The 17,622-nt window shown below is 35.4% G+C and overlaps 1 protein-coding gene across 1 annotated transcript; it reads left to right on the plus strand.

Moving 5' to 3' along the window:
• Positions 1–484: 484 nt before the first annotated feature.
• LOC115962529 (histone deacetylase 14-like) lies at positions 485–17,270 on the plus strand. The gene is made up of 9 exons (XM_031081381.1): positions 485–619; positions 2,500–2,759; positions 7,181–7,255; positions 8,433–8,534; positions 11,927–11,998; positions 14,210–14,266; positions 14,447–14,698; positions 15,408–15,589; positions 16,907–17,270. Exons 1-9 carry the CDS (start codon positions 580–582, stop codon positions 17,205–17,207), a joined length of 1,341 nt encoding a protein of 446 aa, XP_030937241.1. The 5' UTR covers positions 485–579; the 3' UTR covers positions 17,208–17,270.
• The last annotated feature ends 352 nt before the right edge of the window (positions 17,271–17,622 follow it).

Genomic DNA, 17,622 nt, shown 5'->3' on the forward strand with positions numbered 1-17,622 from the left:
GGCAAATTAACAAAAAGTAAAGTTTTACGGGGTGAGGCGGGGTTTCGCGGGGCCCCAAGGGGCTTGATGGGGAGAGAATATTTTCCCCATCATGTGGGGCGGGGCAGGGATGGGGTAAGACAAAACCATGCGGGGCGGGGACGAAGACTCCATTCTTCGGCCCTGCCCCGTCTCATTGTCATCCCTACTTCTACTCACTAACTCCCTACAAAATAGATCACTTTTTTTGTTAGTTTTAAAACTCCTCTAATCTACAAAATTCACCTCACGTATTTTTTTTTAATTTTTTTATGATTAAAAAAAGTAGAAATCCTAAATTATAATAAATATAAATTATTAATTTTTATCAAAAAAATACAAAAACTTCACGCGAGTATTCAGAGGCTAGTTATTATTATTATTATTCAAAATAAAATTTAATTTAGTATTTTTGAAAATTTAAGGATTTATTAATTTGTGGTTAAAATGTAATGTTGCCAAAATGTTGAGAGAAAAAGGCTTGACTGAGCGCGCTCACGCACCATCCTAACTCCAAACTGCTCTCTCTCTCTCTCCCCTCTCTCTCTCCCTCTCATCAATATGTATCTCCAGGCATTCCCTCCATTTCCATCTTCTGCAGGTACCTCTCTCTCTCTCTCTTGCACAGACATGCACTTATAAACCACTAAACCTTGTTTCCTTGAATTTATTTATTTCTTTAATAAATAAAAAATCGTTTATCTGGGTTGTAGTATATTATGTATTCATATATGCCTGTTAAATTGATAGCTACGAAATTTGATTTGGGTGTCTTTTAAATTCTTTAATAGTTTGGTGTTTCAGTTGGGTTTTTCATTTTAACATGTTAGTGTTACTTATTGAGTCTTTCTTGAATTGCTGGGTAGTTCTAGTTTATTTTCAAAGTGGACACAAAAATTATTTTTGGTCATTCACCATCTTAGGAGGAGAAAAATTTTAGACTTTGTCAGTGAGCTCTAGCTCTAGTCACATATATTCATCTTGTAAGCATAAGGTGGAGGGTGAGGTCATGGGTTCATTCAAGAACCATTGTAACTTACAAATAAATATTTTTTTTGATGATTGATAGTTACGATGGGGGATGGGGAATTTGAAGTCTAGAAGTCGAGGTGTCAGTTGAGTTACAAAGTTCTTGGCTAACTTGCCAATAAAAAGATATTGCACTTTGATACGCTTTTGTGATGTAGGAAAGTAAGGAGTACTGGACTGAGCTATTATGCTGAATCTTTTGATGGACCAACTTTAGAAATTTAGCACTAATTGAGGTTTCTTGGACGGGTTTTTTTGTTTAAGGAATTTTGGGATGATAATATTATAAAATGGATCGAAATTTGATAAGTACAACAACAACTACAACAACCAAACCTTAATTGTAAAACTTTGGGTTCGGTTATGAATCCTCAACAGACTAATCAAGGTTGACCACTTACCAAAAGATTTTGAAGGAAATTGATGTCTGTTTGGTATTAAAATTTTAAAATCATGAGTGAAAGGAGAAAAAAAAATGATGAAACCCAGAAAATCATTTTTAAGTTTCTTAACAATCATATCTACAAAGGAGAAGGTAATTATGCTCTCAAAGCATAAAAATTCTGATAGGATTATTGGTTTAAAATCTTTTTCCTAAACAGGCTAAGATTAAAAAAAAAAAAAAAAAAAAATCCCTTACTAAACCAAGTAGAAACTACTAGAACAAAATAGAAAAGGATTCCAAAAGATAAATTGGACTCATGTGTCATTGTTTTTTACTCATTGTTCTTATGTCTAGTTGGGTTGCAAGACAATTGGCATGAGAGTCAAGCTTGAGCCTGGCTTAGTTGGCGCCCATTTGGAATTGTGGTGGGATGTATAGTTTTAGGCTTTTAGCAATAAATATTTTGCAAAAAAATTTTCTTAATAAAAATGCTATTAGAATTTGGTAAAATACAGTTATAATGTGTTTTTAAAGTTGTTACATTGGTTTAGTAATCAAATTGATAAAAAGCTTTAAGAAGTGAGAAATAACAAAAGAGGGGATTATACAGTTTGTATTTTAGAATTCTTTGCAATTAAAAAAAAGGAAGAATTGAGTCTCATTGAACAATAACTTTATCATCTCAGAAATATTTGCTTTAGACTATCTAATTGGAGCTCCACCTCCCAAATGAACCACATTAAATATAAATATATTGGTTCCCTAACTACTTTAGTACTGCATTTCCCTCATGTTATGCTCCAGCTCTCAAGCAACTCCAAGCCTCCATCACAGGTTAGAGCTGTTAATGTTTGCTTGTTGAGTAACTGCCCTAAAGAAGAGATTTACAGATATCCAGAATCAATTTCTCTGTACTTTAACATGGATATGACTTATGCTCATATTTGGCTTGCTAGATTCACCATATGGTAACTGTCTTGATTAATATATATAATAATTTTGTAAAATCCTAGAAATATGGTCTGGCCTCTGGTGTTTTTAAGATCAAATAATTGTGTTTGTGTTAGGGAATGTGTTATTTTTTGTGCGGCATCATCTATACAAGTGGAAAAGTCATATTAGAATTGACATGGATGGGAAATTTGCGGGGGGTCAATTTTCCCCAAAGAAATTGAGAGGAGGAAGGAGATGTTTCTCAAGAAGTATTGGAGGAGCTTCTATTTCTTGTTCAAATAGTATGGGGAAGGATCCATATGTTCCTTCTAATGAAAAGATCACTAATGCAAGGCTGATTTATGCTGTTGCTCCTGCCATGGGTCACAACCAGGTTATTTAGCTAACTAGCTCACTTTTATACTCTTAAAATGTCATGAGTTTTGTTTGAGCTTGTTAAGAGGTCCTTTAAGTATGGATTTCTGGGGCTAATTGTTTCAGCTGCGATTTTCAACATGGGGGGATTATTTTGATGGTCTAGTTTTGATATATAACAAAAAAAAAAAAAAAAAAAATGATATATAACATACATAATTCCTGGTTTCCCAACTTTGTAGTGCAATCATTTTGAATAATGTAAAATGACTTCAAATTTGTATCATACCTTAAGATGCTGGATAATATCATAACAGGAAAAGATCTGGTGGATATATATGGTTATATTTTTGTTTGTTATTTTAATTCTTGGGTCATGAATATATATGATCTGATTATCAGTTCTTTCTGTGCGGAATTTGGCTTATAAACATTAAAATATGAAAGGACTTGGGCTGTTATTTTAACTGACTAATACTTATAAAAAAAAAAAAAAAAATTTAACTGACTAATAAAGATAACGTATGGGTAGTTTGAATTGGCAATTATGTCACAGGAATTTCTGGAAAGTACCTTATTCTACATACTCCTTTAAGAAACTATTTAGCTTCTGAGGTTATTTTAGTTATCCTATAGTTTATTTGTAAAATATTTTTAAGTAGACAAGTCCTCCTCTTTCTCCATCATATACTACCTTCTAACGGCCCCCTTATGCAGTTTTTTTTTTGATAAGTAAGAATGTTATATATACGAACGGCTACTCTATGCATGAAAAACATAGAGCAAACCTAGAAGAAGAAAATAGAGAAAAAAAAGAAAAGAAAAAGAAAACCAACAACATAATAATTACAAAAGAGAAAGAGAGCTAAGAAAAGAGGGGAGAGAATCACTAGTCATGAGTCCCCATGCGCGAGATCAATCAAAAAGAGTCCCACTGAAAGAAGCAATCATCTGAACACCGGAGCTATCCACATCCTCAAAAGTTTGCTGATTCCTCTCCTTCCAAATACACCATAGGATGCACAACGGAACTAAGTTCCAAACCTGAGACGAATGCTTCCCCAACCAATTCCACCAACCAAAAAGCAAATCTGGGATCGATCTAGGTATAACCCAAGACAAACCAAAAGTAATTAAGACAAAACTCCACAACCGATAAGCCATCTCACAATGAAGAAGTAAGTGATCTACCGTCTCTCCACAATGCTGGCACATAATGCACCAATCTACAAAATCCAATCCCCTCAATCTTCTGAAGTTATCACCTATTAGGATTTTATTCCAAGCTCACCAAACAAAAAAAGAAACTCGCCTAGGGTCCTTTACTCTCCATATACCTTTCCAAGGAAAGGCAATTGAGGGAGAAGCCCGCATTTTGTTATAATACGACCGGATGTCAAACTCCCCATTAGGCTTCAACTTCCATCTCAACCGGTCTCCAACATCCATTGGAGGAGTATTAGCTCCCAATATACGAAGAAAATGCAGCCTTTCATCCATCTCCCAATCATTAAATTCTCGAATAAAACGAACATCCCAAATTCTTCTATCCTCCACCCTCTGCCTAGACAAAGAAGCTTCTACAGATGCCTCCTTATCAATGGCAATACCATATAGCCTTGGGAAAGCCACTTGGAAAGATTGATCCCCATACCACCCATCCTGCCAAAATCTCACTCTATTCCCCAGCCCAACAACAAACTGACAGTTCTTGCTAAAATCCTCCCATCCCATACGAAGACCTCTCCACAAACCACAAACCACACCCATGAACTCCCCTACCTAGCTTTGAGGTCCATGCCCCCCATTCCTCCCCATATTTTGACGCTACCACTCTCCTCCATAACCGATCCTCTTCCTTCCCAAACCGCCACAGCCATTTCCCCAATAAGGCCTTATTGAAAGTAGTAAGTTTCCTTATCCCCAAGCCACCATTGCCTATAGGCGCACAAACTTTATCCCATCCTACCAGATGAATCTTGCTATCACCCCATAGAAAGTCCCTTTGCAACTTTTCAATTTTATTAGCCACATAAGTAGGAATGGTGAATAGAGATAGGAAATAGGTAGGAAGACTAGATAACGTACTCTTGAGTAACATCAATCGACCCTCTTAGACAAATACAGCTTCTTCCACCCGGCTAATTTTCGCTCAATTTTTTCCAAAATAGGATTCCAAATTGAAGGGGAATTGTGTGCAGCCCCCAACGGCATGCCCAGATAAGACATAGGCAAAGTTCCAACTCTACAGCCCAAAATTTCAGCCAGGGCATGCACATCATCAACCTCCCCTATTGGAACCATTTCACTCTTGTGCACATTGACCTTCAAACCTGTTACCGCCTGAAAACTGAGTAACAACAACCGAATATGAAGAATTTGCTCCACATCTGCATCACAAAAGAGGATAGTATCATCTGCAAACAATAGATGTGACACACATTCCCCACCACCCCTTCTACCTGCAACTTTAAAACCACTGAACAAGCCAGCTCCCTCCATTCTTCTCAAAATCCTACTGAACACCTCCATCAAAATCAAAAACAACATAGGAGATAATGGATCTCCTTGTCTTAAACCCCTTGAACTACCAAAAAAATCAGTTGAAGACCTATTAATCAAAACAGAGAATTGAACTGTGGAAATACAAGTACGAATCCACTTACACCACTTCACTCCAAAGCCCATTCTATTCAACAAATACAGCAGAGCCTCCCAATTTACATGATCGTACACTTTCTCAATATCAAGTTTACAAACGATTCCAGGAACCCTACTCTTCCCACGACTATCCACACACTCATTTGCAATAAGAATCGAGTCAAGGATTTGTCTCCCACCCACAAAGCTATTCTGAGTCTCAGAGATCAACTGATCTAAAACCACTCTCAAACGATTTGCCAAGACCTTAGCCAAGATTTTATACACACTCCCCACCAAGCTAATAGGCGGGAAATCTCTAATATTAGAGGCGTCATTCTTTTTAGGAATTAAAGCAATAAAGGTAGCATTAAGGGATTTTTCAAACTTACAATTTTGAAAAAACTCTTCAAAGACTGCTAAGACGTCTTTCTCCACTACTCTCTAACAATGATGATAAAACGCCATAGTAAACCCATCCAGACTTGGAGCTTTATCTCCTTCCAAATCATTTACAACTTGAAGTATCTCCTCTCTCTCAAACTTCCTTTCAAGTCAGACCCTCTCCATATCCCCAATACGATCAAACTCCAAGCCCTCCACCCCTCAGACTCCTTGTACAAATTTTTATAAAACTGGACTACTTGATTAGTTTCCTTAGATTCCTCCTCAAAACCACCCCATCCACCTCCAAGGTCGTCAAATGATTATACCTTCTATGGGAGTTAGCCATTCTGTGGAAGAACTTGGTATTATTATCCCCCTCCTTGATACATAACATCTTAGATTTTTGTCTCCAGGAAATTTCTTCCAGGGAAAGAAGATGCTCCACCTGGTACCTCAAATCTACCCTATGGCTCCCCATCAGTGAGACCAAAATCCCCTTCCTTAGCGTCTAATATTTTCAACTCCTCCAATAATTGTTTCTTTTGACGCTCTACATTACCAAATTTGAATTATCTTTAAGTCCTCATTCCTCTAATATTTGTTATAAATCACTTTGTGAAATTAGATGATTTTTTTCTTCATTTCCGAAGTTCCATAATGCCTTTCCTAGTCGACAATAGACCTGACCATCTCTTGATCAACATCCATCACACCCTTGCTGATCCAATAGCTGAAAAAAGTACTTTTTTCATCTGAGCACCATTTCACATAAAGTTCCTTTTCCTGCTAAAACTGGATGGTTGGAACACTGTACTCAGGGTTCCAAACTTCCCGTGAGTGACTATAAATGATTAAATCATTGAGTTTTTTAACTACCAACTGGTCAAGGTAAAGGTTTGAGTTATTAGTTTTAGTGTGGAATAGGACCTGAATTAGGACTATGCTGTGTAGATTATGGACCCTCCAGTCTCCACTCCATGTTGAAAGATCTTTCAAATGGTATCAGCATTGAAAGAATTTAATTAGAATAGAGTGTTATATCCTTATTTGTACTTCTTTAAAGGTGAAAAATTAGGATGCAGAAAGGAATAGAGGAAAAAAAAAAAAAACATTTGTCTTTCAAGCTAAAGTGGTCAATCACTTCAATTGGTAATCAGAAATTCCAGATTTTTGTTCTTCATTTTTTATTATTCTTTTTAGTGTGCAAGAGAACAGAGGAGGGAAGAGATCTTTTGATTCAATGGCTCTCAAGATATCCATCACTTCATTTACTAATCAGAAATTTCATTTTTAATCTATGATTTTTTTAGCATACCAAGTGTATTCCCTTTTATTTTCAGTCATGGTCTTACTAATGTGTTTGAAGTTGTGTATATGCCATTAATTGAACTCTGGATTTATTGCCGTGTACAGGAGTCCCATCCAGAATCTAATTTTAGAGTTCCTGCAATTGTTAATGCTCTTGAAAAGATGGAACTGACTCCAAAGGTATTAAATGAAATGTACAACATGCTTCATTCTATATTGTTGAGACTCTTATTCTGAACGAAATTTGATATTTTCCTTGTTAATAACCCCAAAAAGGGTAGCACAAATGGCTGTGAACCACCCCTCATGAATTGGATGTCACTAGTTTAAATCTCCCATTCCCCCTTTTCCCATTGAGGCCAAAACTTATAAAACAAATCCTTATATTTGAGTCTAATACTTGAATTTTTTTCTTCATTTTTCTTGTTTTAACAATTCTCTCTTGGTATTATGAACTGCTACAAGCAAGATTATATTTTCAGAATGAAATGGTAGCATTGAACAACTGGTGCCCCAAATCATTAGCAACCAAGATGAAAAGAAAATGTAGAAAGAGTTTAGGATTACATATAAATTTCTGGAGAACTTTTAGCTTAAGGAGTTACCTATAACACGATGATGCTGATTACACTAGTATTGGTAGTTGCAGTATTAGGGTTTGCCACTAATGCTCCATCTGTTTTGACTGTAAACATTTTCTTGAAAATGACGTATTTTCTAGAAAATATTTTTAGGAAACTGATCTTGAAAATGAGAAAAAAAAACATTCTTTTTAATTGGTTCAGATGGAAACCATTAATATTGCTTGTAATTCCAAATAATTATATGAAAAAAAAAAAAAAAAAAAAAACACTCTAGGAATCAGCTTCAAGCAAGAGAAAACAAAATCTAGGAATTAGTACATAGAGTTGCCTGGAATCAGCACCAAGCTTTTGAAGGAAAAACTGCAACAATAAATTTTACTACTCAACCTAACTATCACCATTGGAGTACAATAGTGTGCTTATATAAAATAGTATGACTTAAGCCTAATTCTCATCGACTTAGGAAAGCCCAATTATTGAATTATAAAAGTACCCTTGAATTTAGGAAATTAAATAATTGCTAATTGTGAAAACTAGTAAGAGTGTAAGACCTATAATAAAATTCAATGTAAATCTTAACAATTACAATTGACTTCTTAAATTACATAAAGTAAAATTGTCTTGCATTCCTTGCACCAAACTTCCATTGTGTGACCCATGTGACTAGAAAAATGCCCAGTCCTTTTTTTAATTGAGATTTGATAATTATTTTGATATTATGAATAAGGAAATTTGTTGTTCCAATTTGCTTAATCATGTTTTCCTTTATATAGATCCGTGGCTCAGAGATCATTGAACTTCACAATTTCAAGCCTGCTTCAGTAGATGACATTGCAAGTGTTCATGCAAGAGCCTATGTATCAGGCCTTGAGAAGGTAGCCTCAAAATTAACTATTGTTGTTTTTCTTATTGTGTTCGGTGTTCATTGCGTCAGATCATAATAAGTGCTAAAACTAGCTGAAATTTATATGGGTTTAAGGAATGGAAGCATGTGGCTAGTGCCATTTGTTTTTTGTTGTTTGTATATGTATAGTTTCCAATGTTTTGTTTATTTATTTTATTTTATTTTTTACTTTCATACATTTTTCATGAGAATGTTGAATCTTGTATATACTGGTATGTGGTTTTGGAATTTGTGAAAGAAGTTTGTTTTACTTCGGCGGATTTGTATACCATTGCTTTAGAGACAGGATATATTCTTAGTTAAAAAGCACAAGCATGCCTTGTTGAGGTCTCAGTAGTCAATGTAGATCTTGCCAGGCTAAATCCACCTCTAGAAACATTTTTTAAGAAGGTTCTGTTTTACACAACTTGGCCAGCCTAAATCCGTTTGAGGTTCTGGACCCCTAATTGATTGGCCGGATGAGAGTTCGTATATCAGGAAACTAGCTTTTGCTGACTGGGACAAGGGGCTCCTTATAGTTCTATTTTGGGGTGTAACATTGTGGTTTTTACCTCAACTGTCTGAGAATAAGAAGTTTCAGAGGCATCTTTCATTCATATCGACTTGGGTTTTTTTGGACCATATTTTGATCTGCCTCTTCCTTGATCTGGAATTCCCAGCAAATCCTTGTCACCTCAAATCCTTTTACTCCATATTATTAACACCTGATTAAATCTGTCAAGAACGAGGTGAGGACTACAGGGAAGCGGCTTACTGCAGTCCTTGGGCATGCCGACAAGGGTTAGAAACTGGGTTGCATATATGCTTTAAGTGGATGGAATTTACTCATTAGATGCATATTCTTCATCTCATTTAGAAGTAGAGACTACTATAGAGAGTGGTTGACTACTTATATAAATCATTAGTACAAGACTGGGAGCTAGAGTCAGTTGTCTCTTTCATGGATCCACTTTATTCTGGAGTATGGAGTGGAGATAGCATAGATAAATTGTGTTGGAAACCTTCATCCTAGGGGGTTTTTGAAGTTCAAAATTACTACAGGATGTGTTTGGTTGGTGTGAAAACCGGGTGGATAGAAAATGGATAATGAGTGTGGTTGGGAGGGGAGGGGGGAGAATGGGGCCTGGCATTTTTTTCTCCGGGACCACCAAAATTCAATCCCTCCCAAAATGGAGAGAAAATAGGAGAGAAGAGAGGATTGATGGTATTTACCATTCTGCTCCCCACTGTTTTCAAATTGTTTCTCCTTTTATTTCCCCTACTTTTAAGTTAACGTTTGGCATGCATTTTTTATACCCCAACTCCAACCTTTTTTTCCTTGTAAAATATTTATATAAATATAAAAATATTTAATAGGGGCATGAGAGTAAATTCTTGCAAACAAAATTTTCTATCCTCTCATTTTTCTTCTCAACCAAACAAAAGAGTTTTCCATCTTTCCACTTTTCAACCCCTCAAACCTAACACCATGAGGGAAAACTAAAATCTCTTCTATCCCTCCACTTTTTTATCCTCTCCCAATTTTCTATTCTCCAACTTTTTCATCTCTCCAACTAAACAAATCTTTGACAAAACTAAGTAGTAGAGAAAGTACAACTATCAAGTAAATCATACAAAGAAGTAAAATTGAGAACACCCAAAGCATTTTTCCACCCAAGCAAAGTCTGAAAGAAGAATAAGATCAAGTCATGAGTTGATTTTTCGGTTCCTTCAAAGATTTGAGAATTCCTTTCTAGCCAGATGCTCTACATTAGACAATGAGGGATCATATTCCAAATTGCCCCGTTTCTATGCTAGTTAAACTTGTCCGACCAACAGGCTAGAAGCTCCACCACACCACTAGGCATAACCCAAGCAACCCCAAAGAGTGAAAACAACGTGCTCCATAAGTCTCTGGCAAGAGAACAGTGTAACAATAAGTGGTTACTAGTCTCCCCATCCCTCTTATACATACAACACCAATCAATAACAAAGAGCCGAGGCTTCCATTAATTATCATTAGTTAAGATCTGACCCAACGTCGCCATCTATATAAAGAAACTGATCTTTGTTGGCACTTTTGATTTCCGCACTGTTTTCCAAGGAAAAGACATGTGGAGAAGGTAGCAAGACTTTATTTATGTTTTTCCTCAACACACTCCCTGTGTACTTTGGTCTTTGTATTTGAGATGTCTTTTCAATGAAGCTTTATTACTTATAATTTTTTTTTTTAATATTATAAATAACGGAGTTGTATTAATCAAAAACTAGGTACACCAGGGGGTGTACATGGGTAGCAGTACATCAAACTCTTAAATTACAAAGATCAAGCATTTCTAAAAAATTAGAACATGGAAAAAGATTAAAATCCAAACTCCAATCCAGCAAGGTTGGAGAAGGAGAGATTTAATTTCCGGAATAGACCGCTCCTTCACCTCAAAACATCTCGAGTTATGTTCTTGCCAAATACACCATAAGACACAATGTGGTACAACCCTCCACAAATTTATGCTTTGATGTCTACCGAAGGAATCTTGTGAACTCGAAAATAAATCAGTAACACTTTGCAACATAACCCATAGAAGACCAAATAGAGCCCACACCATAGACCGTAACTCAGAAGCAATAGGACAATGAAGAAGAAGTTGATTCACTGATTCCTCACTCTTTTTACACATATAGAACCAATCTACAACTTATCAAAAAAAAAAAAAAAGTTGAAATGTAAAAGTACAACATTGACCTCACTGATGCATAAATCTTTATCCACAAGTACCATTGCGAACCAAGATCCATAATACTGAAAACAAAAATGAGAATGACAGTCTGAAGGAGAATCATAGGTAAGGCAAATTGATATATAGGTACAAATGGGTGGCACCGTCCCCCTTCTCCACCCTTTTTGACATATACAGCTAATGTGAGAAGCATAAGAATTTAGATTGAGGGAATGATTTGAATATGACTTGATACCTTAATATGCAGGTCCTTTGAGAAAAAATATGAAGAGTACCACAAATTAGTACATGATCCCACTTTTTGGCTTTGCTTGCAATTTTTTTGCTTTCTTTTTATATCTGGTTTGTGATGACTGATGCTAGAGACTTAGAAATAAGTTTTGACCTCAATGCAACGGCAAGTTTAGGATGCGTTGCATGTAGGGTTTATACCTTCAAGATGCTATAATACATTTGGAGGGATATGTATGTGCATATCCTTATTAGTCAGTCAATGTGTTGGTGACTTTTTGAGGTTTCAAGTATCCATTTTCCTTGAATGGTTAATTTTTTTACATTATTCTGGTGTTTTATTTTAATATTATATACTTTTATTGTTCATAGTCTTGCATGGAACCAATCAGGCTTATTTGGTTTATTTTTATAGGCAATGGATCAGGCTTCACAAGAGGGTATTATATTCATTGATGGTTCTGGGCCAACATATGCTACTTCCACTGTAAGTTCAACACTTTAGATGAATCTGTTTCTTTCTTGAGCTTGTGGATATTTACAGACACTCATTCTGTTTAAAGTATTAAAAGTCATTTGCTTCTAGATATTTTTCACTGGACTTGTCATAATCGATGCCTATAATTTCTTTGCATCATCAAATCAGATTAATTAATTGATAGTTACATGAGCAAATCAATATAACTATCAAGATAAGGTAAGAAAAGGGATAACTATTAGAATAATTAAAATGATGATCTCTTGAAATCAGTTTATTTGAAACTTGATCCTAATTTTTTATTTTTCAACTGGATTCCACTTTGAGCTCTCCTGATATGGAGGAGCATTTTCGTTACAGTAGAGAGAGATGTGTGTGTGTCACCGTGTGTGTGTGTGAGAGAGAGAGAGAAAGAGAAGTGGCATCTCCAGCATAGTGGTTAGCTTGCATAATACATTGGTGAACCTTTCTTTATTTGAATCTGTGTTTTTAATTTTTTTACCTTTGTCTTTATACTGAGAGAGAGAGAGAGAGAGAGAGAGAGATCAAATGCTATATAGGTGGAGCTTGATTTATTGTATTGGTTATGCTGGGAGTTCAGGGGCTGGCAGCCCACCTTGAATTGAACATTGGTGTCTGTATAATTATTGGAGGTATCTCTTTAGATGCTCTAGGCCTTTTTATTGTAATTTCCCATGTGTGTAGACTAAATAATAGGGCAGTATATTCTAATGATCTTTGTAACTCCTGTTATAGCCCAGTCATAATAAAATTGCAGCAACCCCGAGGACATAGCCTTACTTTTTGGGTGAACCATGTAAATCTGTGCGTTTGTTGATCTTTTCTTGATGGGTCATGGAAGATTAATATGCTATTACTTTGCAAATTCGCCTATTCAAGAATTATTTTATTGGTTCCTCGTGTGAAATCCAATTGAAGTGAAAGTCGTGCCCTTTTATTGGTCTAAGTATGAGTCTTTTAGGGTTAATACAGTTTTTAATTTGGGTTTTTAATTTTATTGGTTGTGGTCTCTTCTAAAAAAAAAAAATTATTAGTTATGGTCAGTTTTATTACTTTTATATTGAGGGGCAAATCTGTAATTTCTGCAATTCCTGCGAATTAAGGGTATTTTGGTAATTTAGTTGAGTCTAGAATCTTCTAAGGTAGTCTAAGTATCTTAGGTTTATTTACTTTGGGTCCAAGTTAGTATTTATTAGGCCTTATTAGTAGTCACAATGTTAGTTGGAATTCTAATACTTCTAGTACAAGTAAGAGTCTTTATATATACATATATATATATATATATATATATATATATATTGTGCTCAATCTATTCAAACAAAATAGAATAAGTTGATTAATAAAATTGAGTGTTTTGAGCAATAGGCACGTTGGCCTTTGTTGTTTCTTTCTCCTTCTCTTTTCTCTTTATTTTCTCTTCTTTCTTTCTAAGGTCACTGTTCACAGGTACTGTATTCCATGGATCTGGGTTAGGTTTCTTGTTTCCTAACAAGATCAGTGATAGTTGTCTTCTCATTGGGAAGGTGTACATTAGATGAGTTAGCGGAAGTGATTGTGTTGAGATTGTATATCATGACTATTTTTGGAAGTCCATGCCTTCAAAAAATCAATTGCAGACTTCTCTCATATTTTGTAATATGTCTATGTGCTTTATGGGTGGATTCAATGACACTTAAATTTCATATTAGTATGCTTAATTTAGGTATATTCACATCGATAACTTATTCAGATCAAAAGAAATTCTCGCAGTTTGAAAATTTCATTGAAATTCGGGTACTTTGGATAACTTTCTTAGTGTGCTCCAATGGATATATATTCAGCTGATGAAAAGAAACGCACATATTGTTAAACCTTTTCATAGAAGGGGTATGTGAACCAGAAAACATTTTTTTTTGATTCCGACATTCTAATTGAGGACATTTTTAATGTCAATGTTTCTACAACTAGTTGAGTCATGTGTGTGTTAGTTTAACTGACTGGTAAAGAAAGGTTTTCCAGTTGATCTGAATGTAAATATGGGGCATGTCTCTCATTTTTGTTGTCCTTTTATTGAATTTGAAATGTGATATCAATGGTTTTATGTGATTTTTATCTTACCATATACTCATATAGTGTATGTTTGAGTTGGATCTTGATGCTTCAATTTGCAAGCTATATCTTGTACATTCCACTCTTTCTTATCATGGGATATTGATGCAGACATTTCATGAGTCACTAGTTGCAGCTGGAGCAGGAATCACCTTAGTTGATTCAGTGGTGATGCCTCGACCTAGCACGTCAGTCTCTTATGATTATTCTTATTTGTTATATTTTATGTGCTGTGCTGAAACAATTTCATTTCTTTTTTTGACACCGCTAAATGTTCATAATTGCACAGAATTTGGTAGAAGTAGATTCTAGTTTATATTATCCAACATTTTCTATTTTGTATTTCAGGTTGCAGCATCAAAAAATTGCCTGGATCCACCTGTGGGCTTTGCTTTGATAAGACCTCCAGGACATCATGCTATTCCAAAGGGGCCTATGGGGTTCTGTGTTTTTGGAAATGTGGCCATTGCAGCTCGTTATGCCCAACGTGTACATGGGTTGAAGCGTGTGTTTATCATTGATTTTGATGTTCACCATGGAAATGGGACAAACGACGCTTTTTATGATGATCCAGATATATTTTTCCTTTCAACTCACCAAGTATTAATTTGGTCCAGTCCTGTCTTATATGTTTTACCTTGCAATTTAATCAAAAACTTTTTATCCTGCTTAATGTTCAAGGCCTTAATCTCTCTCATCAATTATATGAATTTTATCTTCTCCCGCATTTAAAGAATGTTAGATATGACTTAAAAGTGTGAATATACATACATACATACTTATGTGTATAAGGGATCATTGTCTGGTACTCTATTGCAATGGTAAAGTCTTGGATTGTCAAGTGCAAATGTGTTGGAAAAGGACCATATCTAAGCCACCTCTTCTAGGACCTTATTTAGGTGGAACCAAATGCTGTCACCAAGTAATGACCCATATATATGTATGTATGTATGTATAGGTGAGAATCAGGAATTCAGTGTCAAGTTCTTGTTTGACCTAGATTGAAAAGGAACATACCTGCACTTTTCAAATTATTATTTTTAAATATTTTTATGTAGTTGAGGCAAGATTATGTGCAATTGTATGTGATCTTATGGTGTACTCTAGCTGTTGTAGTGTCTAGAATCTAGATGCCAATAAGCATGCGTAAAGATGTTCTATTATCAATAGTCCAGTATCTTTTTTCTAATAACTGATTTGTCCAACTGATTTGTCCGGTTTATTGTTTTTGATCACTGCATGAATGTTCTTCTTAGAAGTTCATTTTGCAGCAATCAATCTGATGCTATTTAGTCTTCTTTTGAATTAGGATGGAAGCTACCCTGGTACTGGTAAAGTTGATGAGGTAGGTCATGGAGATGGTGAAGGAACAACATTAAATTTGCCTCTACCTGGAGGATCAGGTGATATTGCCATGACAACTGTGTTTGATGAAGTTATTGTACCCTGTGCTCAAAGTTTTAAGCCGGATATAATTCTTGTTTCTGCTGGGTGAGTATCCCATTTCTATAAATGGCATTGCATACATTCTTGCCATGACAATGTTTGCTGAATTAATTAGCTTCACTGTGCAATTTATTTCTGTCTTTGGTGAAGAGTTGTAGAATTCTATTTGTAAGTCCGTGAATATCTCAATTATTTCATAGATTGTAAAATAAAATCACATGTAGGTATGTATAGGACTAGGAGTAATCCCAAGTGAGGCTCCTATGGGTGGAGCTAGAATTTTTATTGGAAGAGAGAGAGAGAGAAAAAAAGGGGAGGGGGATGTATGTAAATAGCAACAGATCATCGCCCAACTTATAATTACAATGCATGGATGCAATATTAAGAATACTAACCATGACATAAAATACTGAGAATACTATACTAATTAAGAAAAGGTTAAAGGAAAATGATTTTACCATGACTGTATAGAGCTTTTAAATATAAGTTGTCATGAAGAAGGATGAAAATAATGAAACTGGAAAGTTATTTTATAAGGGTTGCAGCTCAGTTGTTTTATGGGGTCATCCAATTCCAAGTTGTATGGTTGTGTTGCATCTGCAATTTAACTGCAAATTTTTCTTTCAATAACAGTAAGTACATCTGTCATTTATTAGCTTATTTTTCAAAATATAGCATTTTCTTTCCCTGTTCTTTCTTTTTGAGTTTGCTATTTCTGGGAGGGAGAAATGAATGCAAGGGTTCAACATGGATAGACATTTTAGTGTTTCTCCAGTATTGAAATTTAAATTTGAATTAATCAAATTAACAGAATTATCTATCGCATGATTTCAATAATTTAGATATTACTTCGTATGTAAACAAAATTTTGAATATTTAACCCGAAGGGACAACATCATCTGCTGCCAAATGAAACTATGGCATAAAGACATCCTCGATGGGACTGAGGGCAATTCTGCCTCCCACCCCTGGATTTAGATTGCCTTCATCTTTAAGTAGCTTGAAAAAAATTATCATTGTCAATCTAGTCATTCAAATGTAAAGAAACATTTTATATTTAACTTTCATAGTCTTTGACCTTAAGATAGGCTCCTGTCAATATTTGGTAATGCTTCCAAATTTCAACAACCAGAAGCGGCAACATCATCTGCTGCCAAATGACTATGGCACAAAGACATCCTCTATGGGTCTGAGGGCAATTCTGCCCCTGCCCCTGGGTTTAGATTGTCTTGATCTTTAAGTAGCTTATAACAAATTATCATTGCCAATCTAGTCATTCACCCACTTGCATATCTCTCTCTCTCTCTCTCTCTCTCTCTCTCTCTCTCTCATACTTTCATATCTTGCAAATGAATGTGTTAGGTATGATGGTCATGTATTGGATCCACTAGCCAGTCTGCAGTTCACAACGGGAACATACTACACACTAGCGTCCAATATTAAACAACTTGCCAAAGATCTATGTGGGGGTCGATGTGTGTTTTTCTTAGAAGGGGGATACAATCTCGATTCTCTTTCAAACTCAATGGCAGATTCATTTCGTGCTTTTCTTGGGGAGAGGAGTTTGGCATCTGAGTTTGACAACCCTGCCATTTTGTATGATGAACCATCAACCAAGGTTAAGCAAGTGATTCAGAGGGTGAAGCACATACATTCCCTGTGAAGATGTCTAAACCTGTAGTTGTATGTATCAGTAAGTTTTAAGTAGTTCACTTGATTCCATGTACATTTGGAAGTTTTCTATATGCCTAACTCCTATAGATATGCCATATGTCCCACTTCAACACAAAATTGGTTTTCCAATTTAAAAAAAAAAAAAGTATAGTATGGTTAAGAATTTATGAGTTAAAGTACTTTGTCCAAATATGTAGAACTTTCGAAGTCTCTTTCTTCCTCACATCTGACATCACTATGTGTTGCTTGTAAGCTGGAGTTTTATTGGGTCTTTTCGGCCTTTGGACCCTTCTTGAACTTTCGGAATTCACAAAATGATTTGTCCCAAAAATATTAAATAGTGGTAAAGCGTATCCTTCTCATCGTATTAATTTGTGTCATTTAGATGTTTAAAACCATAAGGG

This window comes from Quercus lobata, chromosome 10 (genome assembly GCF_001633185.2).
Source record: "Quercus lobata isolate SW786 chromosome 10, ValleyOak3.0 Primary Assembly, whole genome shotgun sequence".
Taxonomy (NCBI): Eukaryota; Viridiplantae; Streptophyta; class Magnoliopsida; order Fagales; family Fagaceae; genus Quercus; species Quercus lobata.